The 26,913-nt window shown below is 44.9% G+C and overlaps 1 protein-coding gene across 4 annotated transcripts in view; it reads right to left on the reverse strand.

Annotated features, from left to right (window-relative positions):
- LOC135221732 (tRNA (32-2'-O)-methyltransferase regulator THADA-like) overlaps positions 1–26,913 on the reverse strand; it is a 219,250-nt gene that overhangs the window by 155,557 nt on the left and 36,780 nt on the right. For all 4 annotated transcript variants that reach the window (XM_064259523.1, XM_064259524.1, XM_064259522.1 and 1 more), the window contains exon 3: positions 12,231–12,316. In XM_064259523.1, coding sequence (XP_064115593.1) covers positions 12,231–12,316 — 86 coding nt within the window. The remainder of the gene's footprint in view (positions 1–12,230; positions 12,317–26,913) is intronic.

A 26,913-nucleotide genomic window follows, 5' to 3' on the forward strand; every position in this document is an offset into this window, starting at 1 on the left:
GACACACTATGAGGGGAGTTGACACCACGAGTGCGTGAGTGCTGGGCAGAACATGAGCACCTGTTGTCAGTCAAACCTAAATTCTCAGGAGAAGACTGGTGATCCTCCCAAAAATCTTGAGGAGGCTGGGGACTCCACTGCTCCCTAGACTTCTTAACTGGAGGAGGCATACCATCCGCAAAAGCGGCGTGCCTCTTCAATGGACGCGACACTGAATCACTCCACACTTGTCGCCTCTGCACAGGAGACTGCACATCTGAATCTGACAAAAACTGCACCTCACTCACATCCATGCCTTTCCAGTGACATTTAGTTGACACTCATGAATCGACAGACTCTACAGAGTTGGCGACTACCTGTGGGCAAACTCCCCCAGACTCCCTTCAACCTCCGGTATATCTTCTCCCGGGTGCAGGGGAGCAGGACAATGACCTTTGTCAAGGAAAAATGGGGGGATGGAAAGCCACCTCCTTGGACACAACACTGACACTTGGCACAACACTGGTCTTTTAACTCTATTTCTATACAAACGTGCAAAATGACATACCTAAATCCATTATGTATTTAGCCAAAATCTCAAACTTCTTGTCCATTATGGACTCTAAATTGGCAATGGTGTTAGGATCGGAAGCATGGGTTACCTGGACTGGAGTAATTGGTAAAGAAGTAGGAGGACTATCGAAAGGCAAGACGTTAAACAAAGGAGTTAATTGTTTCTACCCTAGACTTGCTACCACCTCTAAGAGCCACTTTCCTCTTCCTATCTTTGTCCATTTTATCTAAATGAGCTTGAAAAGTCTTCCACCCCTGCTCATCTAAATCCTGGCACTCCTCATAAGTCAAGTCTTTGCTACAGCATTGACCTCACACTTAATGCACTTGGAGTGTGGATTGTAACACAGTTTAGCCATCCTAGTTTTGCAGCCACCGCTGCAACACCTAACAAAAGACGAACTAGAGTCCAACATTGTAAGCTAAATTCACTGAATGAAAAAGCTAACCAGGCAGCTAACTGGAAAAACCAACCAAGAAACTTGTACTTTTCCAAAAAGATGCAAATCCAAGATGGTGACAAGAGTTGACGGCAAGAAAACCACTGATATTACTCCGTGGCTGGCAGAAAACAAATTGACAATAGTTTTCTCAGCATCACCGGGTATTCCTGAAAGTGGGCAGGACCTATATTACCTACGTATGATGCCAGGGCTGACGCCACCAGGAAAATTTGTATTTTTTGACTGCCAGGTAAGAAAGCATACAACTATGTAATTGTTTGTTAAGTCTCTTATGTGAAATCTTTTTTTGTAAACACTGAATCAACCTCTTCTTCCCTATACTACAATATAGAATAAAATGTGGTTATTCACAAATGAAAGACTAAACCCCAAAAACTGACATAAGAATTAACACATAAATGACAAAATGAGTTTCATAACCAGACTGAGATAGAATGCATCCACAGGAACAACAGGACATATAAGTGAGAGCTTTGAGTATTTTACAAGGGGGATACTCTTTAATGTACATGCAATAGTTATCATTGATTAGTACATAAATAATAATTCAGGCCTAGGTTTCTCACTTTATCAGTTGTAATAAAATCTTGTAAAATACAAGATTACAATAGTAATATGATTGTAAATGAACAAATACCAACAAAAGAGAGAATCAAAACATTCTTAGTACATAAGACATAACAATATTTCTAGTATTTATGTGGCACTGATTTCAAGGTCGTAGTAAGTCCCTTAACTATAACTATTGTATTTCTGAAAACAAGTCTATATCATGAAGTAAAATGTAATACATACCATACTGTATACAGTAATAACTCAAACTTATGCGAAGTTAAGTTCCAGAACCACTCATGTAAGGAAAGGATTTGTGTAAGTTTGGTATGGTCACTAAAAATTCTAATACATGCAGCATGTACATATTTTTAGAGTTTAAACCCTAAATAGGACAAAATCATGCTCCCAAAGCACTTTAATTTCATTTAACAGTAAGCCTAATATCATACTGTAATTCATATTTCATTACCCTTAAGTTGAATATCATGAGAGTGAAATTATTCATGAATTGTTACAGAGAGAGAGAGAGAGAGAGAGAGAGAGAGAGAGAGAGAGAGAGAGAGAGAGAGAGAGAGAGAGAGAGAGAGAGAGATAGCAACATTTTCTACCCTTCGCAGTCAATATGTCAAGATAACTGACAGTTGGTTACATCCCCACCCTTGCCACAAAGGATTGGAGAAAAGACGGGAATCTATTTTATTCTTTTAAAATTTACTACAGAAGTGCAACAAGTTTTAATTTTAGCATGAAAAATACAAAATAATTAGTAACAAAGTAAGTCACATTTACCTATAAAACTTCAGCATGCAAAACAAATCTCTCATTTCAGAGAGAGAGAGAGAGAGAGAGAGAGAGAGAGAAAATGTTTACATCGATGGCTGTTTTGTGATTTTTATTGATTTTGCTGTATTTTAATGTAAGTATGTTAATATCATACAGTATTTATGAAAAAAAAAAAATTATAATTTTTCATACCAATTTCAGACATAAAAGCATGAAAACTTATAAATTACAGGCGGCCCTCGGTTAGCGGCAGGGGTTCCGTTCCTGGCCACCGACACCAAGCGATTTTCGACGATGAGCGATTTTAAAGCCTACGGCCACCACACACCTTCTTTCGAAACTCTAGACCAGTCAAAGGCGCCGTAATCCCACAACGGCGCAATAAGTAAAATTATATTTATGCAGTATAGTACGTACTATAGAATTTACTGTACAGTACATGTAGGTGTCTAGAGTATGTAAAGATATAATAAAGTTTATACAGTGTACAGGTAGCTGTAGTGTTCAGGTTACGATCATTAGTCTTACGATAGTCCGATTTTATGAGAGATCAAATTACAATGGCCTAACTTTATCCATCTTCTAGTTACCTAAGTTCAATAACAGCAAAAGAGAATGATGAAAGTATGGTTTTAACGTTATACTCATTGCGTAAACGTGTACAGCCAAGAACAACCGAACGAGAAACGACTTTTTTTTTTCTAAGTACAACCGAACTGGATAACATCTGTTTGGCTTGTATTTCAATCATCGTAATACAGTACAACATTACCGTATTTGTTATAAATGGCGTTATGTATAGAATAGAACTGAGATATCTTAATGTAATAACTTTATTCACTATAGATCAGAGATCAATATAGATTAAAGATCAATCGGGAAATATACTGTTAAATTTAAACCTAGTTATAACTGAGGCTGAGAAAACTGTTCAAGCTGCTAATGACTATTATCGTACATCGGCAACAAGGATAAAACTGCAGTAAACGTCTGCCATCAAACATAACTGTAGATAAAATTGAGATAAAATCATTTTAATCAAAACTACTGTGCTTGAAAGAACACATTTTACTGTTGGTTTACGCCGATATAAGAAAAATAACGTAAAGTTCGTATTACGATGATATAAAGGATTATTGCGAACGGAATCACGTAATTTTTTACGCAATAAACATGCCGCCAATGTAATCTGTTAACGAAAAGTAAGTAGTTCACATTCACAACGAGACATATTCAATAAATATTTCCACCTAAAAACACGCGGTATAAGGAAAAATATCTTTATCTCATATAAGTCAAGTATATAGATATTCGTTTATGCTAACTAGAAGCAAGAGCATTCGCTCAGAATTGCGTTATGGTGAAACAAACTCGTATTCATCAGCTGATTTCAAACCACAACATTGGCTGCTCTGCGGAATACTGGCTTAAATTTGCCGTAGTATTTTAAAATACAATAATATGAGAATACATACAATATTCTTGGATACAGTGAAATAATGTATAACTTTTTAAAGGATTTATGGAAAAGATGCATAATTAATAAAATAACACACTGCATTTTTCGGAACTGGCGGACAAGAACGAACATGAAAAAACATCCCCTGACAACGTGGAGCGTAGTTACAAAGGCTGCCTTAATTTGTATCTTATTTCTGTACTAAAATGAAAATATTTTTACGTAATATATTTTCATACACATTTTAAACATAAAAGCATAAACATTTAAAAAATCGACACATCGATCGCTAAATTTGCACTCTTTTTAACTCTATATTTTCGGAAGAGCGGCAGACGGTGGCATACAAGAACGAACTTGAAAAAACATTGTAGTCGATAACTTGAAGGGCAGTTTCAAAAGCTGCCTTTTTATCATATTTCTCCACAGAAATAAAAATACCCTATTCGTAATACATTTTCATACACATTTAAACATAAAAGCATAAACATTTATAAAATCGACACATCGATCGCTAATTTGCACTTTTTTTTAACATGATATTGTTAAGATACAATAAAGTTTTGTACATACTTACCTGGCAGATATATACTTAGCTATAGACTCGGTCGTCCCGACAGAATTTCAAAACTCGCGGCACACGCGACAGGTAGGTCAGGTGATCCACCATTCCCGCCGCTGGGTGGCGGGGTCTGGAACTATTCCCGTTTTCTAAGCCATAATTTCTCTTACACCTGTCTCCTGAGGGGAGGCTGGGTGGGCCATTAATCGTATATATCTGCCAGGTAAGTATGTACAAAACTTTATTGTATCTTAACAATATCATTTTTGTACAAGTAACTTACCCAGCAGATATATATACTTAGCTGATTGGCACCCTTGGTGGCGGGCAAGAGATAGCTAAAAACAAAATAATACTTAACTAAATACATTAAAAAACAGGGAAAAAACAACCTATGTTCTTGGATAACATAATCCATAGTTCCTACCTTATTGGGCTGAAGACTTCATGACTACTGTCGATGAGTCTGCTTGCCTCAAGAGTTTCAACGAGGAATGAACCTATGGTTGAATAACTCTTTGGATCGTGTCAATGGGGGCTAGCCCGCTTACGCGACAGAGCCTATACTGGATCGTACCAATGGGGGCTGACCCACTTACATGGTAGAGCCTTGACCTTTTGTCATATCAATGGAGACTCGCCCTCTTACATGACAGAGTTAAGGTTATTAAACAAATCACAAAGAGCACTGAAGCCAATCCCGATCACCTGACCATGTTAGTCTTGTTACAATCTATGAATTGTAAGAGGGTCCCTATTCCCTCTGACAATTAACCAATAAAAACAACCACCAATAAACAGTAATTTAAGCCTTAAACTAAATAGGAAGGATTAACCTCAGCCCCTTCTCCCAGCACTGAATTCGCCGAAACATACGCTCCCAGAGCAAAGCACTTTTCGTACGAAATTTTAACATCTCTTAGGTAATTCGAGGCGAACACCGAATTACATCTCCAAAATGTCGACTCTATAAGAGCCTGAAGCGACCATGTTTTGTGAAATGCCATCGACGTAGCTATGGCTCTCACTTCATGAGCTCTCACTCTGAGAACCTTGAAATGCTCTTCTTCGCATTTAAGGTGAGCTTCCCTTATTACATCTTTTATGAAGAATGTAAGGGCGTTCTTAGAAATCGCTCTTTTCGGATCTCTTACAGAGCACCAAAGACTTTCTTCTGTACCTTTCAGCAACTTCTTCTTCTCCAGGTAGAACTTGAGTGCCCTGACTGGACACAAAGTCCTTTCTAGTTCTCTACCTGTTAATGAAGATATTCCTTTTATCTCAAGCTTCTTGGCCAAGGCTTTGAGGGATTTTCATTTTTCGCTAGAAAAAATGGTTGAAAGGAGCAAATCGCTGAATCTTTCTTAAACCCCACTTTACCTTCCAAAGCTTGCAACTCGCTCACTCTCTTGGCTGTTGCTAACGCAAAAAGGAATAAAGACTTTCTTGTAAGTCCCTAAACGAAGCTGCGTGAGAAGGTACGAATTTCTCCGACATTAGGAACTTGAGGACCACATCCAAGTTCCAGCTAGGCTTCTTGATTACATGTTCTTTCGTGGTCTCAAAAGACCTTATAAGGTCATGCAGATCTTTATTGTTTGTCAGATCTATTCCTCTATGTCGAAAAACTGAGGCCAGCATACTTCTGTAACCCTTCACTGTTGAAACTGCCAGGTTACAGTCTTTTCTCAAATATAGGAGAAAATCTGCGATTTCAGTTACAGAGGTACTGGAGGAGGATATTTTCTTTTCCCTACACCATCTTCTAAACAACTCCCACTTCGACTGATATACTTTAGAAGTGGAGACTCTTCTGGCTCTTGCAATAGCCTTCGCCACTTCTCGTGAAAAGCCCTTGCTCTGACAAGTCCTTCGACAGTCTGAAGGCGGTCAGACTTAGAGCGGGGAGGTTTTTGTGAAACCTGTCGAAGTGGGGTTGTTTGAGAAGATCGTTCCTTAGTGGAAGCGATCTTGGAAAATCCACTAACCACTCCAGCACCTCTGTGAACCAATCGAGAGCCGGCCAAAAGGGAGCGATGAGGGTCATTCTTGTTCCTTCCGAGCAAGCGAACTTCCTCAACACTTCTCCTACTATCTTGAAAGGAGGGAAGGCGTACGCGTCCAAGCCCGTCCAATCTAGCAGAAAGCTGTCTACTGCTACTGCTTGAGGATCCGAGATCGGGGAGCAATAGGTTTCTAATCTGTGGTTCTTGTTGGTCGCGAACAGGTCTATATTGGGCCTTCCCCACAGATGCCACAGTTGTTGGCAAATCTGAGGATTGAGAGTCCATTCCGTGGGTAGGACTTGATCTTTTCTGCTTAACAGATCTGCCCGGACATTTTTCTCTCCCTGTACAAACCTTGTGAGGAGAGAGATCTTCCTTTCCTGTGCCCAAATCAGCAGATCCTTTGCTCGTACAGGGAAAAGGAATGCGTCCCCCCTTGCTTCTTTATATAAGCGAGGGCTGTTGTGTTGTCCGAGTGAATCTGAATCCCCAGACCTGAGACCTGTTCCTCGAAATGAACCAAAGCTAGATGAATGGCTGTCAGCTCTTTCTTGTTGATGTGCCAGGACACTTGTTCTCCTTCCCAAATGCCTGACACTTCTTGCGAACCTAAGGTCGCTCCCCACCCTGAATCTGAGGCGTCTGCAAACAACGCTAGGTGCGGGTTCTGTAAGCGAAGGGAGATTCCTTTGCTTAGTTTCTGTGGATCTAACCACCAACGGATATTCTCCTTGATCCGTTTCGAGATTGGAAAAGTCTCTCCCAGATTGTTGGACTTCCAATCCCACTTCTCCTTCAGATAAAATTGAAGGGGTCGTAGGTGAAGTCTTCCTAAGGAAACGAACTGTTCCATCGAGGAGAGGGTCCCCAGCAAGCTCATCCATTCCCTCGCGGAACAATGTTCTTTCCTTAAGAAGACTGACACCTTTTCTAGGCAGCGTTCTCTCCTTTCCTGCGAAGGATACGCTAGAAAATCCCGAGAATCCATCTGAATCCCCAGATAGACAATACTTTGCTGGGGAGTCAGCATGGATTTCTCGTGATTTACTAAAAGTCCTAAGGACTTTGTCAACTTTAGAGTCACTAAAAGGTCCTCCAGACATTTTTTCTTTGATTGGGCTCTTATTAGCCAGTCGTCCAGATATAACGAGATCCTGATCCCTTCCAGATGTAGCCAATAAGCTACATTCTTCATGATGTCCGTAAAGACTTGAGGGGCAGTCGAAAGTCCGAAGCACATCGCTCGGAACTGGAACACATTCCCTTGGAACATGAACCTCAGATATTTCCTTGCTGCCGGATGAATTGGCACATGGAAATACGCATCCTGAAGGTCCAGGGACACCATCCAGTCCCCTGGACGAAGAGCAGATAGAACAGAGGAAGACGTCTCCATTGAAAATTTCTTCTTCAAGACAAAGAAATTCAGGGCACTGACGTCTAGAACTGGTCTCCATCCCCCCGATGCTTTCGGTACCAGGAATAGCCGATTGTAGAATCCTGGGGACTGGAGATCTTGAACCAGTTCTACCGCTTCCTTGGAAATCATCTGTTCCACTGCTTGCAACATAGCAAGCTTTCGGACCGGATCCGAGTATCTGGCGGTTAACTCCCTTGGAGTTGTCGTCAAGGGAGGATTTTCCCTGAAGGGGATCAAGTATCCTTTTTTCAGGATAGAGAGGGACCAGGAGTCCGCTCCCTTCTGCGCCCAGACTTTGGCAAAGTGGAGTAGCCTGGCGCCTACTTTCGTCTGGAGGACTTGCTGTTCATCTAGACTTCCCGAAGGACCTTCTAGATGGTCTACTCTTTCTCTCTGGTCTTCGACCTCTAAGAGGGCTCTAGAAGAGGAGGCCCCTCGAAAGGGCTGAACAAAAGAGGGTCTCTTTCTTCTCTATCGGCACTGCCGGCCTAAACTTCTTGGCTGAGTGCGTGAGTAGATCTTGAGTTGCCTTCTCCGTAAGAGATTTCGAAACCTCTCTAACCGTCTCTTGTGGAAAAAGGTGCGGGGATAAAGGAGCAAAAAGAAGAGATGTCCTTTGCAAGGGTGATACTGCTCTTGCTAAGAAAGAGCTAAAGACAGATCTCTTCTTCAAAACTCCCGTTCCAAAAAGAGAGGCAACTTCCACAGAACCGTCCATGACCGCTCTGTCCAGGCAAGCCAGGACGCTCGAAAGTTCCTCCATGGAAACAAAGTCCGTGTCCTGAGCTCTCTTCGCTAATGCTCCTAACGCCCAGTCCATAAAGTTGAAGACTTCTAGGGTTTTAAAGAGGCCCTTTAGAAGGTGGTCCAGCTCACACATGCCCCAAGTCGCCTTAGCAGACAGCAACGACTTCCTCCTAGCAGAGTCCACTAAGGAAGCAAAATCCGCATCCGCGGAAGAAGGCAGGCCTAACCCCATCGGCTCTTTGGTCTCGTACCACCTTCCTGGTTTGCCTGTTAACTTGGACGGAGGGCAGGAAAAAACTGTCTTGCCCGCTTCCCTTCTGGAAGTCAACCACTCTGAAAAAGTTTTCAATGCCTTTTTCATACAAAGAGCGGGGCGCATCTTAACGAAGGAAGACGATTTGAGAGCTTTAGTGCTGGACATCAACGATCCTGGTGAAGGAGGGTCCGCAGGATGAAGGGAGTCTCCGAACTCCTTTAGCAGCAAAAGAGAAAATCTCTTGTAGTCCGAAACTGCTACATCTACAGGCTCTTCGTCTTCCGATACCTGGTCCAACTGATCTACAGAAGAGATCGTTTTGGAGTGATCTGGCTCTTCCCGGAGAAGAACTCCTTTCCCGAGAAGGGGAGAGCGCGGAACATTAGCACTCCTATACGAAGAGTGAGGCTCCTGTCTGTCGGCAACACTCTTGTGCCTACTAGACTCTTGTTGTCTAGGTTCGTCGGGTTCGTGGCGCTTGCTAGGCTCCTGGCGTCCTGATTCAGGGCGCTTGAAAAGATCCCCGCGTCCTGATTCCTGACGCTTAACAGGCTCTTGGCGCCCTAACACTTGACGCCTAACGTACTCCTGGCGTCCTGTTTTCTGGCGTCCTAACTCCTGGCGCCCTGACTCCTGACGCCCTGACTCCTGGCGCCCTGACTCCTGGCGCCCTGACTCCTGGCGCCCTGACTCCTGGCGCCCTGACTCATGGCATCCTGGCTCCATAGCGTCCTGATTCCTGCCTTCTAGCAGAATCCTGACGTCCTGAATCCAGCGTTCTAAGAGGCTCTTGACGTCCTTTCTTGCGTCTTGCTGCCTCTTTGCGCCTGTCTGGCTCCTGGTCCTGAAGACCCAAGGGATCCTGATACCTAAATCGGTTTTCTGGTTCCTTGTAGCTAAACCGATCGAGGCTTCTGCTCGATGCGCTGTGTCTAAGAGGGCGCTTCGGGGAAGCTAGCCTATAGGGCGAAAGGGCTCTTCTCTCAGGAGAACAACTCCTATCCGACGAGTCCCTTGACGAAGGCGATAAACGCCCTGGAGATCGTGAGAGTTCTCTCCTATACGAAGAAGGACGCTTAGCGGAACTCTTCACAGGGAGCGAGACATCCTTCCTCCTTGTAGAGTCCTTAGCAAAAGAGCCTACGAGCGACGCTAACTGCTCTTGCAGATTAACCAAAAACTTCTTGGTCGGATCCTGAAGAGCAGGCTCCTCTTGTCTAGTCCTCTTAGGTCCCGAAGGCCAATCCTCGGGAAAACGCTCTGGGCTGGAGTCAGCAGCGTCTCCTTTAGGCGCCTTCCAGGCTCTCTTCAAAGGGCTGCGAACGGGAGGCCGAACTCCATCCTCGTTTAGGATAGGAAGAGTCTGAGGCCGAAAAACACTCCTTTAGGACGCCTTTTCTGCGGCAATCCGAGGCAGCCTGGGACTTAACAACAGGATCTGCCGAAGGGACGCCTGACCGTTGGGGATGTTCTGCATCCTCCCTGCGGCTTTCGACATTCCTCCTCCCCTGGTCCTGGGAGTTTGGAAGAGGTCTAGGCCTAGGAGCAATGAGGAACCGGTCAGACGCCCCCTCCACTGCACTGGGGACACTGCACAAGTCACTATCACCACTCTTACCTTGGTTTAGAGCTCGTAGCTGAGCTTGAAGTTTCTTAATTGAAGCTTTTACATTTTCCCTCTCTGATGAAGAATCTTTGGATTCAGAACAGGGAGAAGCAGCTGAGGCTAAGGGAAAATTGTTAGATGGAGAGTTAATTTCTTGTTCTAAGGAGCAAGATCTACTAGATGACCTAGCTGAAGCCTTCCTTCCACTCTATCTCTCTCAAGCTTCCTAACATATGATGATAATTCCTTCCATTCAAGCTCCGTAAGGTTCTCGCATTCCACACAGGTGTTAATAAAAGAACATTCATTCTCCCTGCATTTAGCGCAAATACTATGCGGATCTAATGCCGATTTAGGCAGCCTAACCTTACAGTCTTCCCTACTGCAAACTCTAAACATAGGTGAAGCCTTAGCGTCAGGCATCGTGAAAGAGTAGTCAAAACCAAAGTCGAAAAACAGTCCACAATAAGCGTATGCCAAGCCAGAGAAAAAACAGAATACGTCACCAAAAAACCAATCCAAATTCTCGGCAAACGAGTTGAAATCCAAGATGGAGGAACGAACAATAGCTGTTGTCCGTTCAACCGACAGAGAAATTATGGCTTAGAAAACGGGAATAGTTCCAGACCCCGCCACCCAGCGGCGGGAATGGTGGATCACCTGACCTACCTGTCGCGTGTGCCGCGAGTTTTGAAATTCTGTCGGGACGACCGAGTCTATAGCTAAGTATATATCTGCTGGGTAAGTTACTTGTACAAAATCGATATTTTCGGAAGAGCGGCAGATGGCGGCTCACAAGAAAGAACATGAAAAAAACATTGTATTTGATAACGTGAAGGGCAGTTTCAAAAGCTGCCTTTGTATCATATTTCTGTACAGAAATAAAAATAGCTTTCACGTAATACATTTTCATATACATTTTAAACAAAAGCATGAACATTTATAAATCGACACTTCCATAGCTAAATTTGCACTTATGTAACTCGATATTTTCGGCATAGAACAGCGTCAGAGGCATATATTTTACCCTAATACCTACATAATAACTCTCCATAAAATTTGTTAATATAATTTGCATAACCTTTATGGTCTGAACGGCATTTCTACAAATGTATGAACTCGTTAGACAACGGCGCTAGCGGCGCTGTTAACTGAAAATTGTGCCGTAAAGATACCTTTAAAATGCCTTATTTTCTTAATGAATATTTTTGACGACCGCCGTAAAACCGATTCGCCGTTGAGTGATTGCGCCGTTAACCGCGGGCCGCCTGTACTCCAAAAATTAAACATAACCACTACTGCAGGGTTTCTCGAGGATTTTGCAAGTGTCACATCTGTGAAAAAATCGCACACGCCAATGAGGTTTCAATGAAAAGTTTGTGCTTCTTTGAACTCATACAACTCAAAGTGCATAACATTGAGGTATTACTGTACTGTAATTTACATATAATAGCTGCCTTCTCAACTTCAGAAAGATTTCTGATAATATGACTTTTCAAATAAGGCAGTCCCTGGGTTACGGCAGAGGTTCCATACTCAGCAGGGCGCTGTAAGCCGAAAATTGCCTTAACCCTATCATCATAATTACTAAAGTGAGAATAAATAGCAACAGCTCTGTAAGTTCCGGTTACAGTGCCGTAAAGCAAGTTAACAGCACCATGAGGGAAGTGCCTTAAGTTCGGAACAACTAAACCCGAACCTGAAGTAACCTGGGGACTGCCTAATAAAATCTTTTTTGTGTATCAAAATGATACTTAGGCACAGAATAGATTTAAAGACTTTAATGTTGGTGAAAAAATAAATCGAGCTGAAGTCCTTACTTTGTCTACTGCTCCAATTTGCTGAGATGGGTTTTCAGGCATCAGAAGTTCTGTGAAAGCTGCTTTGATGTCATCATCAGCATTCTCTATATAAATACATATAACAGTTCATGTAGTTGAAAAATAATTCAAGAGGTTCTCAAAAGTTGTGCTATCTTACAAAAAATTATATTGTTATGTTACAATAAAGTTTTGTACATACTTACCTGGCAGATATATACTTAGCTATGGATGACGGAGTCTATAGCTAAGTATGATATTGTTAGTATACAATAAAGTTTTGTACATACTTACCCGGCAGATATATACTTAGCTATAGTCTCTGACGTCCCGACAGAATTCAAAACTCGCGGCACACGCGACAGGTAGGTCAGGTGACCAGCCCACTCCCGCCGCTGGGTGGCGGGAATAGGAACCATTCCCGTTTTCTAACCAGAATTTTTCTCTTGCACCTGTCTCCTGAGGGGAGGCTGGGCGGGCCATTAATCGTATATATCTGCCGGGTAAGAATGTACAAAACTTTATTGTATATAACAATATCATTTTTGTACATGCAACTTCCCCGGCAGATATATACTTAGCTGATTGACACCCTTGGTGGAGGGCAAGAGACAGTTACATACTAATTATTTTTGAATATAAAAACAGGGAAACAACATACGTTGTAGGTATATTAACAAAAACAACCTTGGTTCCTACCTGATATGGAAGAAGACTTCATTGATACTGTCTATGAGTCTGCTTGCATCAGAGTCCAGAGAGGATGAGACCTGCGACTGATAACCCTTTCGGATCATACCAATGGGGGCTTACCCGCTTACATGGCAGAGCCTTTTCTTGGATCGTACCAATGGGGGCTGACCCACTTACATGGCAGAACCTTGACCTGTATCATACCAACGGGGGCTAACCCTCTTACATGATAGAGCTTTAGGTATTTAAGACAATACAAGGAGCATAACGACCAATCCCGATCACCTGACCACACTAACATGTTAGCACTACGATTTGAAAGGGGTCAACTCCTGCACCCTCTTTCAATCGACCATAAAATGCACCAAACACCATTAAAAACCCTAACCTAATAAAACTAAAAAGGATTGGGTTCAGCTCCCTGTCCCAGCAACGAATCCGCAGATACGTACGCTCCTAGAGTAAAGCACTTGTCGTACGTCACTTGAATGTCTCTCAAGTAATGAGATGCAAAGACCGAATTGCATCTCCAAAAGGTTGACTCCACTAGAGTCTGTATCGACAAGTTCTTGTGGAATGCCAAAGAGGTAGCGACTGCTCTTACCTCGTGAGCTTTAACTCTAAGGAGGTCCAGTTGTTCTTCTTTACACGCTAAATGGGCTTCCTTGATTACGTCTCTGATGAAGAACGCCTGAGCATTTTTAGAGATCTGCCTTCTGGGATCTCTAACTGAGCACCATAAACTTTCCTTACTCCCCTTTAGTTCGTTCTTCCTTTCTAAGTAGAACTTAAGGCTTCTCACTGGGCAAAGAGCCCTTTCTCGCTCTGTACCTACAAGCGACGAAAGTCCTTTTACTTCGAATGTTCGAGCCAAGGTTTCGAAGGGTTTTCATTCTTCGCCAAAAACATCGGTTTGAAGGAACAGAACGCCGAGTCGTTCCTGAAGCCAACATTATGTTCTAAGGCTTGTAGTTCGCTTACTCTTTTCGCTGAAGCTAGCGCGACCAAGAATAACGACTTCCTTGTCAGATCTCTGAACGTAGCCTTACGGGGAGGTTCGAATTTTGAGGTCATTAAGTATTTTAGGACCACATCTAAGTTCCAACTAGGTGCTCTAATCCCTCTGTTCTTTGACGTCTCGAAGGATCTTATCAGGTCATGCAAATCTTTGTCTTCCCCAATATTAAGGCCTCTATGCCTGAAGACTGAAGATAGCATACTTTTATAGCCCTTAATTGTAGAGACTACTAAATTACATTTCTCCTTCAAGTAAAGGAGGAAATCAGCTATATCTGTCACAGAGGTACTGGAAGAGGATATCTTCTGAGCTCTACACCATCTGCGAAACACATCCCACTTCGACTGGTAGACTCGAATAGTAGATGGTCTTCTAGCTCTTGCGATCGCTTTCGCAACTTCTCGAGAAAAGCCTCTCGTTCTGACAAGTCCTTCGATAGTCTGAAGGCAGTCAGAGCAAGAGCGGGCAGGTTTTTGTGATACCTGTCGAAGTGGGGTTGTCTGAGAAGATCGCTCCTGTTTGGGAGAGATCTCGGAAAGTCTACTATCCATCCCAGTACCTCGTGTACCAGTTTTGCGCTAGCCAGAACAGGCCTATGAGGGTCAGTTTGGCTCCCTCTGCTTCTGCAAACTTCCTTACCACTTCCGATAATATTTTGAACGGAGGAAAAGCATACCCGTCTATTCCGGACCAATCGAGGAGAAGGGCGTCCACCGAAATCGCCCTTGGGTCGGCGATCGGGGAGCAGTAACTTTCCAGCCTGTTGTTCCAATGGGTGGCAAAAAGATCTATATTTGATCTCCCCCAGAGGTTCCATACTCTGTTGCATACTTCCTGATGCAACGTCCATTCTGTAGGCAGTACTTGGTCTCTCCTGCTCAGAAGGTCGGCTCTTACATTTTTGTCCCCTTGAATGAATCTCGTCCGGAGAGTGATTCTTCTCTCTTCTGCCCAAAGCAGTAGTTCTCTTGCTTTCTTGTAAAGGGAGAACGAGTGCGTCCCTCCTTGCTTCTTGATGTAAGCTAGGGCTGTTGTGTTGTCCGAATTGATCTGCAGGACTGAACCTGAGATCTGAGCCTCGAAGTGTATGAGAGACAGGTGAATCGCTGCTAATTCTTTCATATTGATGTGCCAGGACACCTGTTCTCCCCTCCAGGTGCCTGACACTTCTCTCGTCCCTAGAGTGGCTCCCCACCCCGCATCTGAGGCGTCGGAATACAACACTAGCCGAGGGTTCGGAACGTGAAGGGATACTCCTTCGTTGATCCTGCACGGATTCATCCACCAACGCAGGTCCTCCTTTATTTCCTTCGTGATCTGGAAGGAATCGGACAGATTTTGAGATTTCTGATCCAACGTTCTCTTAGATAGAACTGTAACGGCCTTAGGTGAAGCCTTCCTATAGAAATGAACTGTTCCAACGAGGAAAGGGTCCCAGAAGACTCATCCATTCCCTCGCGGACATTGTTCTTTCTCTGGAAGGAATGTTGCTACTTTTTCCAAGCAGCGGTTCTGTCTTTCCTGTGATGGAAACACATGAAAAACCCAGGGAGAAATAAACCATCCGAATCCCCAGATAAACAATGTTCTGCTGGGGAATCATCTGGGATTTCTCGAGGTTTACCAACAGTCCCAAGGACTGTGTTAACTCCAGTGTCAGTTTTAAGTCCTCCAGACATCTGACTCGCGACTGTGCTCGTATCAGCCAGTCGTCTAGATACAAGGATATTCGAATCCCTTCGAGGTGGAGCCAGTGAGCCACATTTTTCATTAGTCCCGTGAATACTTGGGGGGCTGTTGATAGTCCGAAGCATAGGGCCCGAAATTGAAATACTCTTCCTTGAGCCATAAATCTGAGGTATTTCCTGGAAGACGGGTGTATTGGTACGTGGAAATAAGCATCCTGCAGGTCCAGGGATACCATCCAGTCCCCTGGACGCAGGGCTGCTAACACCGAGGCTGTCGTCTCCATTGTGAACTTCCTCTTTGCTACGAACACGTTCAGGGCGCTCACGTCCAGAACTGGCCTCCAACCTCCTGAGCTCTTCGGAACCAAGAACAGGCGATTGTAAAACCCCTGGGAAGAGAGATCTTTTACTTCCTCTATGGCTTCCTTGTAAAGCATCTGCTCCACGAGATGTAGAAGGGCTTGCTTCTTGACAGATTCCTTGTAGTTTGCTGTTAACTCCCTTGGAGTTGTAGTTAAGGGAGGTTTTTCCCTGAAGGGGATTAAATATCCTTTCTTTAGGATGGATAGGGACCAGGCATCGGCACCTTTCTGTGCCCAAGGTTCGTAAAAGTCTAGAAGCCTGGCACCCACTTTTGTCTGGAGGACCACAGTCTCACTGGGTCTTGACGAACGGCCTTCGAGAAGACCTTCCTCTCTTCTCCGGTCGTCTACTTCTAAGAGAAGATCTTGGTGCAGACCTTCCCCGAAAGGGCTGCTGGAAGGGAACTTTCTCCTTTTTCGCAACCTGAACAGCAGGTTTTAGCCTCTTAGCTGACTGGGCCAACAGGTCCTGTGTGGCCTTTTCTGAAAGTCTTTGAAATGTCCCTCACTATGTCCTGAGGAAAAAGGTGACTAGAGAGGGGCGCGTATAAAAGGGAGGATCTCTGCAGAGGAGAAACAGATTTCGTTAAGAAGGAGCTAAACACTGCCCTCTTCTTCAATATACAGGATCCAAAAAGGGATGCCACTTCATTGGAGCCATCCATAACCGCCTTGTCTAGGCAGGTTAAAACACTGCCCAACTCTTCCATGGTAACGAAGTCTGGTTCTTGAGACTTCTTGGCTAAAGCTCCCAAAGCCCAGTCCATAAAGTTAAAGACTTCGAGAGTCTTGAAGAGGCCCTTGATGAGATGATCCACCTCACACATTCCCCAAGAGGCTTTTGCAGAGTGTAGAGAGCGTCTTCTAGACGCATCTACAAGAGCGGAAAAATCCGCATCAGAGGACGAAGGGAGACCCAGGCCCATTGGCTCCTTGGTGTCGTACCACATACCTGGTTTCCCTGTCAGCTTAGAGGGAGGACAAGAAAATACGTACTGTCTTCCCCGCTTCCTTCTTAGATCTGAGCCAGCTCTCAAGACTCTTCAGAGACTTTCTCATAGAAAGAGTAGGGGTCATCTTAACGAAGGAGGAGGCCTTCGACATTTTCGTACTGGATAATAACGATCCCGGAGAAGGGGGATCCGACTGGCGTAGCGAGTCTCCAAACACCTGCAGCAAAAGAGAAGCAAGTCTCTTATAGTCCGAAACTCCTGCATCTTTGGATATCTCTTCATCCGAAACTTCTTCCAAAAGCGATGCAGGAGAAGAGGGCTTTTCCTTTACAGGAGACCGATCCGTCGAAAGAAGCCTTTTTCTTTCGTCCTTACTCCTATCCTCCTTCCTGCACGAGTCCTGGAGTTTCCCTATACTCGGGCTTCTGCTCTGCTCCTTGCGTCTGCTAGGAGAGGCGCTTGCGTCCTGAATCAGGTGCCTGAGGCGAAGAGCGCCTGCTAGGCGAAAGGAGAACATCCTGTTCCTGGCGCCAAGAAGGAGAAGCGCTTGCATCCTGGTGAGCGCGCCTGGGCCAAGAAGGCGAGGCGCTTGCGTCCTGGTGAGGCTGCCTGGTCCAAGAAGGAGAGGCATTTGCGTCCTGATGAGGACGCCTAGAAGGCGAAATGCGCCTGCAAGGAGAAAGGAGAACCCTTTGTTCCCGTCGTCCATGAGGGGAGACGTTTGCGTCCTGGTGACTGCGTCTAGCAGGCGAATAACTCCTTTCCCTTTGCCGTCCATCCGGGAGAAGGCGCTAGAATCTCTCCTATCCCTCCTGGGAGGTGAAGAAAACTTGTATAAGTTTCGACGCCTATTCGGCGAAACTCTTGCATCCTTCGGAAAATGTCTAGAGGACGAACGAACGCTCCTTCCTTCTTGCGGAGCTCTGAATAGAGAGGGGCTCTCTTCTCTCCCGGAGCTCTTAGTCGCACGAATTCTCTCACGAGAAATCCGCGAATCAGGCTCCTGATGCTTGCCATGAGAGGCAAAATCGTCTCTAACAAAACTCCTGGGAGAACTCTTGCTCGTAGGGAGTTTCCGATTCCTGTCATATGCGACTGAAGAAGGTCTCGCTGGGGACGAAAACCTTTCAGGCGAGGAGCGTCTGCTAAAGCCAGGACGCTTACTCTCTGATGCTCTCCTAACAGAACTCTTGATGGGAAGAGAAATGTCTTTCTTCCTAGATGAGCCTTCAGAAAGAACTCCCACTAAGGCAGACAACTGCTGTTGGAGTCCTACCAAGACTTCCTTCGTCTTGTGTGATAAGTCTTCCGGAGAAGAGTCAGGAGATCTCATAGCTCTCTTCTTACGAGCAGGCGAATACTCCGGAAAAGGCTCAGGACTGGAACGCAACGCTTCGCTTGCTGGCGTCTTCCAGGATCTCTTAAGAAGACGCGACTTAGCGGAAGAACTCCATCCTCTCTGGGAGACGAAGAGTCTGAGTCCGAAAAGCACTTCCTGAGGACGCTTTTGCAGTAGCTGTCCTTGGCAGCCTGGGAAGCGGCTACAGGATCTGCCGAAGGGACGCCTCTGACCGTTGGGAATACTCTACATCCCCCTTGCGGCTTTCGACATTCCTCCTCCCTTGGTCATGGGAGTCTGAAAGAGGTCTAGGCCTAGGAGCAATGCGGAGTCGGTCAGACGCCCCCTCCACTTCACTGGGGACACTGCACAAATCACTGCACACATCACTGCGCTTACCTGTCTCCTTCATTGCTTGCAGTTGCGATTTCAAGCTGATTATTGAGGCTCTCATTGCAGCCATTTCCGTAGACGCATCTACAGGTTCGCTGCTGGGGGAAGGGGCTGAAACCAAACTATGAGCAGGTGAATTACTAGAAAAGTTAGGAGCTACTTCCTGTTCATTAGAGCAGGATCTACTTGAGCTTCTGATGGAAGCCCTCCTAACTCTATCTTTCTCAAGTTTCCTTACATAAGAAGCCAAGGTCTTCCATTCCACTTCCGTTAAGCTCTCACATTCCAGACAGGTGTTAGTCGCAGAACAATCATTCCCCCTACATTTTTTACAGACTGTGTGAGGATCCACCGATGCTTTCGGTAGCCTCACCTTACATTCCTCTTTCGCACACACCCTAAATACAGGTGCCACGTCAGACATTTTAAAGAGAATCCAAATCAAAATCCAAAAAACGGTCCACGATAAGCGTATGCCAAAACCAAAGATCAAAGTACATCACCAAAAGACAGATAGATAATCCTCGGCCAACGAGAAAAGAATTCCAATGCAGGAGGTACCAACAACGATGTTGTTGCTACCGGCGACAGAAAAATTCTGGTTAGAAAACGGGAATGGTTCCTATTCCCGCCACCCAGCGGCGGGAGTGGGCTGGTCACCTGACCTACCTGTCGCGTGTGCCGCGAGTTTTGAATTCTGTCGGGACGTCAGAGACTATAGCTAAGTATATATCTGCCGGGGAAGTTGCATGTACAAAAATATATCTGACAGGGAAGTTGAATGTACAAAAAAAGGGATTTTGACAAAGGAAAAATCTATTTCTGGGCGAAGACCTGTGTCGCCCAGTGAAATGTTCCTTTAGCACTCATTTCTAAGGTATAAATATTGCTATAAATACCAGAGAAAAAAAAGCTATATGGTAATGCCAGAATTTTCTGGCTCGCTCACCTTTATTTAAGGTGTCGGTATGGTACTGGGGCGAGTGATACCACTACCAGAGGTCTTCTGCCATTTAGTCTCTTCCTTTGTCAATTTCCCCTTTCAAATTAGGCGCCATACCAGTGCCATCTACCGCCCACTACCGCTACTACTAGCGCCTCGATAGCCATTCCTGAAAATAGCACCCAAGCTTGGGGCTATAGGGTGAGGAAGCAAGGGGTGGGTTCACTGGGCAACACAGGTCATTGCCCAGAAATAGATTTTTCCTTTGTCAAAATCCCTTTCCTGGGCTAAACCTGTGTCGCTCCGTGAAATAGTAACAGAGAATTGTTCCCAAAAGCTTGGATATACTCCCTAGAAGACTACTGGAAGGGAGAAACTAACTCTTAAGATAATTCTACCCTATTTAATAAATTGCTTAAATCTAAACAGATTTTAACAATATCTTAAGTCTAGGTCCTTACTCTAGTAAGTATATACTATTACCGCAAACAATTACTGGTAAGGCCTGTGTGATTACTATGTCAACAAGTAATACTATATATTTTACATGTATATAATTAGTAGTTAATTATAACCAGTACAAGAATGGTTCAATTATGCAATCCAAGTGAAAAACCCCGAGATGAAGGCTAGCGACCAAGTGAGGCGGTTAGGAGAGAAAAGGAGCTAAAGAAGGACAAGGTCTTTACGACTAGGTATGTCAACATGACTAGGCTGTGTTAGGGGAAACAACATTCCCCCACTGCCACTGCTGAATTATTTAAGGGCTTTCAAGGATCTAAGGTAGTGGTGATTAAATACTTGAATTCGATCTTATATACTTCTTTAAGGTCATCAAAGTTCATGTGGTGGAAGTGAATTATTAAGGCAGCTACTGCTTGGACATCATGTACATGTGGACTTGATTCCGGTTAGCCTATCTTAAATTATAGAATTGTTATCTTAACCACTTAAATAAGACTGTTCCACCATCTCTCGAATGAATAAAGGACCTGAAGTTTTATTTCAAGTTCTGTCTAAAATTGATCTCAAGTTCTGACTGGACATAGGGATAGATCCTGTGGAAGTGGGGCAATCTTCTAGGGGGCCCACCTACTCTGAGGATCCTCATTTTTAGCCAAGAATTCGATCTGGAGATACTAGAACTTCTCTGGATGGAAGAAAATCAATATGATTTTGTTCTAGCTAGCACAAGTTCTCGGAATCGACGAAATTATGAATCTGTTAATGTGGAACCAAACTGGAGTACCTCCTTGAAGCAGATTTGGTCGTGGTAATAACCCTAGCTGGTAGGCCCTTTCTAAACAGGGTCCTAAGGAACGTAACAGCCAGATTCGTATTCATCGTCATAACTATTGGGTCTTTTTAGGAAAAAGGCTAGCTTGTTACTGTAGAATCGTACTGCTTAGAAAAGGGAGTTGTAGGAACTAGGGGAGAGATTAGTCAGGACTGTCAAATCTCGTGACAATTGCTGAAACGTTTCTGCATGGTCGCAGACCTCCCCGTAGACTTCCGTTGTCTGATTCTAAGAACGAGGTGTTAATAGGATCCATATTGCCATCTTCTTGTGCCATGAAATTCATGAATTCCATAAAGTTAGGACACTCCGAATCCTTGAGGAAGCGTCCGCCGCCCTTGTTATACTAATCGTATCAGTCTGGGGTTGGGGGTCCGTCTGAGGCGGAGTCCCAATTCCCCTAGTAACGGGTCACAATTGCTCTCGAGTCTGTTGGGGGTTAACAGCCCAATCCGTCCTTAGAAGGATGGGAGTTAGTCTAGAACTTGCCTTAGTAGATTTATTGGAGGGAAAAAATAAATCCTCTGCCAGATGTTCCAACCTATCTGGTGTCCGTGGCCTGGGCCATGGGGTCCAGATTGAGGGCACATGAAATATTGTAATTTGTGGTTGGATTCTGTGGCAATAATTCTACTAGGAGATCTGGATTCTATTGGCTGATCCATCTAAATTACCTGTTGTCTAAGGACTATTCCGACTGTAGCGGAGTTGTCCTTGACAGTGCATCTGCCACTAAGTTCTTGCTCCTGCCAAGTGAGTTGCTGACAGATGCCACTGTTCCTTGTTGTCAATGAGAAGATTGTTATCATGACCTGAATATGTGGCTTGGTTGAACGCTGCTCTCTGAGGAGAGTTACTAAGAATAGAATACTGTCATGGCTTCCAAACACTGTTATGAAGCTAGCAGGGCGTTAGGAACCAAGTGTCCTGAGCGTTTCCATATTGGGAGTAGTCTCCCAAACCGCTTCGTGAAGCATCCATTTGGACCACTAAACTTGGCGGAGGGAACCATACCGGTGATGATTTTGTCAGATTCTTGACTTCTGTCCATGGACGGAGTCTCTCTGTAAAATGTGCGGGATGCGGGAACTCTGTCTCGCAATTCCCTGTTCGCTCTACTCCGCCAAACCCCGAATATAGCCTTGCATTGGCTTTTAGTAGAGTCCCTATTACTGACGCGAATTGGAGTGAACCTAGAACTCATCCTGGTTCCTCCGGGATGCTTGTCTGCCTTGAGGAACTGTCTCGCAGCCTTGCTATTTCCTTTCTTTTTTCCCCGGTGGGATCAAAAGTTGTGTGATTTGAGGTCCCATTGTTTACTAAACACTTAAACCGTGGTGTCAGAGTGTGTAGGGATTCCTTGTGATTTGGAATCCTAGGAATTCCAGAAATTTATCACTTATGGTTGCCTTGAGACATTCCTTGACGTTTATAGTTCAGATGAGCCAGTCGTCTAGGAGATTACTAGGCTTATCCCTTGGGTTCTCAGTTATTGCACTACTGTTTCCGCTATCTTGTAAATATTCTGGGCGCTCTGATAAGCCCAAATAGCCTTACTTGAAGGCGTAAGCCTGTTGCCTAGTCTGAAGCCTAGGAAAAGGCGGAAGTGACTTACTACCGGAACGGGATAGTAAGTATCTATAAGATTTATACGTATTGTGACGGCCCCAGTTAGCATATGGAACTTGTCGTACTGAATATATGAGTTTATATGAGACAAGTCTAATATTACTCTTGGTTTGATTGAATCTTCATGAAATCGCTGCGGAAGCCTCCCTGAAATTCTAAGTATTCGCACCTGTAATTACTTTCTTCTACAGAAAGTCTCAGGTGTCCTTTATCTCATCCGGCATTTGGATGTTGATAAATTTTGGTTGATGGAGGAGGGCCGTTCTCCCTACTCCATACCCGACCTCTTGATACTATGCTGTTCGACCAATTGCCGATTCCCATCGGTTCTTGAATAAGCACCGCTTTCCTCCTACCTGAGGAGTCTCACTGGTTCGTCGAAGGTCGGTTGCGCCGGCTTCCTGTTAAGTCTCTTCCTTGCCAGAAGTTCTTCTGCCAGCTCTACAGAAAGTTGCTCTGGCTCAGCTACCTCTTGTGAACCTGTTGTATCTGTGACATACACCTGGTTCTTATCGGAGGCCTTATGGCCGGGGAAGAGGTAAAAGCTGAGCTTTGGTTCTGCTGAGAGGGCTGGTTCTACAGCAGCACGGACTATTGTGGCTGACCATTTGAGGTGGATGGTTGACCTAGCTGGCCTACTGGAACAGCTTGTACCACTGTTTGAGGTTAAGTCGTCTAGGAAGACTAGAACCCGTTTGCTCTCTTCATACCCGTGGGCTGTGTTCCCGAGGATTCAAATCTCCTCTTGGGGATAAGCCCCAGCGAACTCGCAAGCTCTGGTTGACCTTAGCTGCTTCGCCCGGGATTCTGTTCACTACAGTCTCGGGGAACAAGTTTGTTCCCCAGACCTAAGCTTTGATGAGTCTATTGGGTTCATGGTGAATAGATGCATCGGCCAAGACGTGCTTTCTGCAGTTCTTCCTGGCTATTGCAAAGTCATATACATTGCACCGTAAGGCGTGAAGCAATGACTTGTCCGGATCTTGAACCACGGTTCGTCCGTATAGACCGAGGTTGTCATTTCCGCTATAGTGGCGGAATTGATAGACCTAGTCAAGCGACTTCTGGCTTCATACTTCGCCTTTACCAGTGCTTCTGGGAGTCTGGGTAAAAGCTCGCTGAAGAGCGTTGTAGCACAATTTTAGTTCAATATGCCTACCAAGAATGTCGCCAGGGCGTCTACCCCACACTCCATTCCTCCCAGAGAGACCACGGATGGTAAATCCGTCTCTCTGATATAATCTATAGCACCACAAAAATCGTGAAGGGATTATTGTGGGGTGTCAGTTTGGTATTTGTGCATTCCCAATCTGCCAGGGTTTGAACCCAGGCTGATTGAGCTTGGTCTCTGGGGAAGATGGCCATTTCCTTAGGCGTTTTGTCTTCACAGATCAGTGCGTTCTCAATCAGACGTGCATAGCCTGAAAAGGGGAATTGGAGACCCGGTGAAAGGAACTCAAAGTCCTCTATTGGCCGGGTTCCCTTCCCCGCCCTCAATCGTCAGCATGCCCTCCGAGAAGAGGGCATGTGCTGGTAACCACCAAGGATTATTGATTTGAAGGGACACAATTGGATGTGTCTGGTACTGCCCGGAGTTGTTGTGGCTTTCCAGGTTGGAGGACTCCTTACTTCGAGGTCTCCTAGATCTTTAGTCCTTCTACTAATGACTGAATAGGCTGACCTGACGTTTTCATGTTCGAGAACAACTGAGTTGTGATGTTATTTAGAACTGGGCTGAGTCAGGTTACCCATCTCCTGCCTCAGCAAGCTGGAAAACATGTTGGGTTAAACCCGGGATCCTGAGATCTGGGTTTAGATGCCTTTGTCTTCGATGCCTGCCTGTGTGTGGCAGATTTTGTCGTGTTCGTCACCAGTTTGGTGGCTGATGACGAACTAGAACGACTTTCCCAAATAGCCTTCAGTTTGTAAGGTTTAGTAAGGGACTTGTAATAGACCTATGAGTGACTATTTCAGCTTACCTTAGGGATTACCGACCCCGGCTTATCCCTCGAAGTCATAGGTTTCTTGGTAAACTCTTAAAATGAAGAAGAAGAATGAGACGAGCTGAAAGGTAGTCCTTTTGCCTGTTTACCAAATGCTTCATATAGCCTACCTTCGTCCTGGGTATCGGCCTTCATTGGTTCGCGGTCCAGGTTGATTGCTGCGACCTCTCCAACAACTTCTTATTCTAACTCACTAGGTCCTCTGCCAGAACGGCCTTTTTATCTTCGTGGATCTTGGCAATGATCGGGGCTGCCAAATCTACTGGTACCATTGCTGATACTTCTGCATTTGGGTAGATAAGGGAGCTTCTGAAAGAGATAGTTACTTTTAAAAAGTATCCTCTTTTAAAAGTATTCTAAGCATTGATAACTATCTCAATATCTCTCCAATTATTTACAATATCTCATTCAGTGAACTAATCATTCAATGAATTGGTACTTACCGTCTCGGTAGTGAAGTCCCAAAAACCAAATTGTAACAGACTTCACTCTCAACTGGTTGCCAGACCGACAAGTCGTTCATTGGACCGCACAGCCTGCGTGAGTGCGGCATACTTCCTGTCTGCCCTGCTGCTGCAGGGTTGCAGTGCAGGTTGTCTTCTGACAGAGTACCATCTGTAATTACAAAATGATACATAAGTACCTTTGTATGGACTCGCCGGATATGTATCTGGCGGAGTATGTAATATTAGAATCGATACTGGAGTATCACTACATGTAGGTCCGCTGGAGGTCACTCCGGTGGGACTTGCATTCTGCATTGTCGTCGCCATAATAAATTGCGGCGGCATGCATTATGTAAGGCATTCATATTATCCTCTCCCGCCAGCTCCGACCCCGCTATGCATTCACCTCATAGTCTTGTAATAATATATATATATTATATATTAAGCTTAATAGCAACGATTAAGAGTCTACTTGAGACTCAGAGGTCTGGAAAAACTAACCCCTATTAATAATAATAATTAATAGCAACGAAACCGGGGAAAGTTAGACTTGGCCCGAATCCGTCGGCATCGGAGAGGTTTTCATAGTAACTAAGAATGCCTCTGCTAGCTCCTGGCCCCCGCCACCGGGGTGGGCAGCTGAGGTATAAATGAAAGCGGGGGAGAGAGGGTAGGTAAGGATAAACAAATGCCTCGATTCTAGGTTACCTGCTGGGGTTGACTACCCGGCGTAGTACACCGATCGAAAACATAAAGCATATTTTAAAACAATTAAAATAAAATAACTAAATGAATTTTGAACCAGAGCACAGAATCTATGCTCCTTCCTGTCCCAGTTCTCTTTCAACACTATCTCTTTCTCTCCCGGGTCTAGCTAAGGGATCGAAACAGGGAATAGGTAAAACCTAGGCCTGAATCCGATCGTAAGGGAGATCGTGTTGTTATATGCATAACTGAACGATCTCCGCTGTATCCCGGGCCCGCCGAGGCGGAAGGATAGATAATGTATGGAGGACTGAAGATAGGAAAGGCAAAATTCTCCTTCCGGTCCCAGTTCCTTTTCAATGCTATCTCTCTATCCCCCGGGTCCAGCTTAGGGATCGAAACAGGGGAATAGGTAAAACCTAGGCCTGAATCTGATCGTAAAGGAATTGTATTTGTTATATGCATAACTAACGATGTCCGCTAGATCCCAGATCCGCCAAGGCGGACGGGTAGAAGACGTAGGGAACTGGGGATAGGAAAGGTGAGAAGAGAGTATGTGGCTAATACCATCCCAACGAGCCGGGAAATTACCAGGGCTTGTCTGAGTAGGTACCATCGTACTACTCCTACTACGTAAGGCGAGGAGTACCCCTTCCTACTATAACTACTCCCCCCCCACCCCCTCTGCAAGAGGGGATAGGACTCGGATGGCTACTTGAAGTAGCGCTAGCATGTTATGTCATCCCGTCAAGGTAAAAGGGGGGAGGGATGGCGTCTGGAGGGGTGGCTCACACGCGATCAATTGGACACTACGACCAGCCAGGTGGAACACCTCGCGGTCAGAAGTGGATCCAATCAATCACAGGGGCTGACGGTCTATAGACCGACTGCCCACTGATTACAATAATACAATAATACAATAATTTATATGATAATAAACGCTATACAATAGCCCTGGCACGAGAGGGGATAAGGATAAAGAGGATAAGTACATAATTCTGTTTAAAGAGAGGCTGGCTTAACCTTCTCTCGATCGGAACGATCTGGTCAGGACAGCCAGGGTGGCTCTGAGCGGCTAGCCTAACCTTCCCGAGACGTGATTTCAATCACGATCTGGCAAGGTAGGCCAGGGAGGCTCATGGAACAGAATAAGGTCCCTAAGGGCCTTACACCCCTCCCTCAAGGATTCCCTGGTAAGGTGAAGGAGGTATCCT

Source organism: Macrobrachium nipponense, chromosome 3 (genome assembly GCF_015104395.2).
Source record: "Macrobrachium nipponense isolate FS-2020 chromosome 3, ASM1510439v2, whole genome shotgun sequence".
Taxonomy (NCBI): domain Eukaryota; kingdom Metazoa; phylum Arthropoda; class Malacostraca; order Decapoda; family Palaemonidae; genus Macrobrachium; species Macrobrachium nipponense.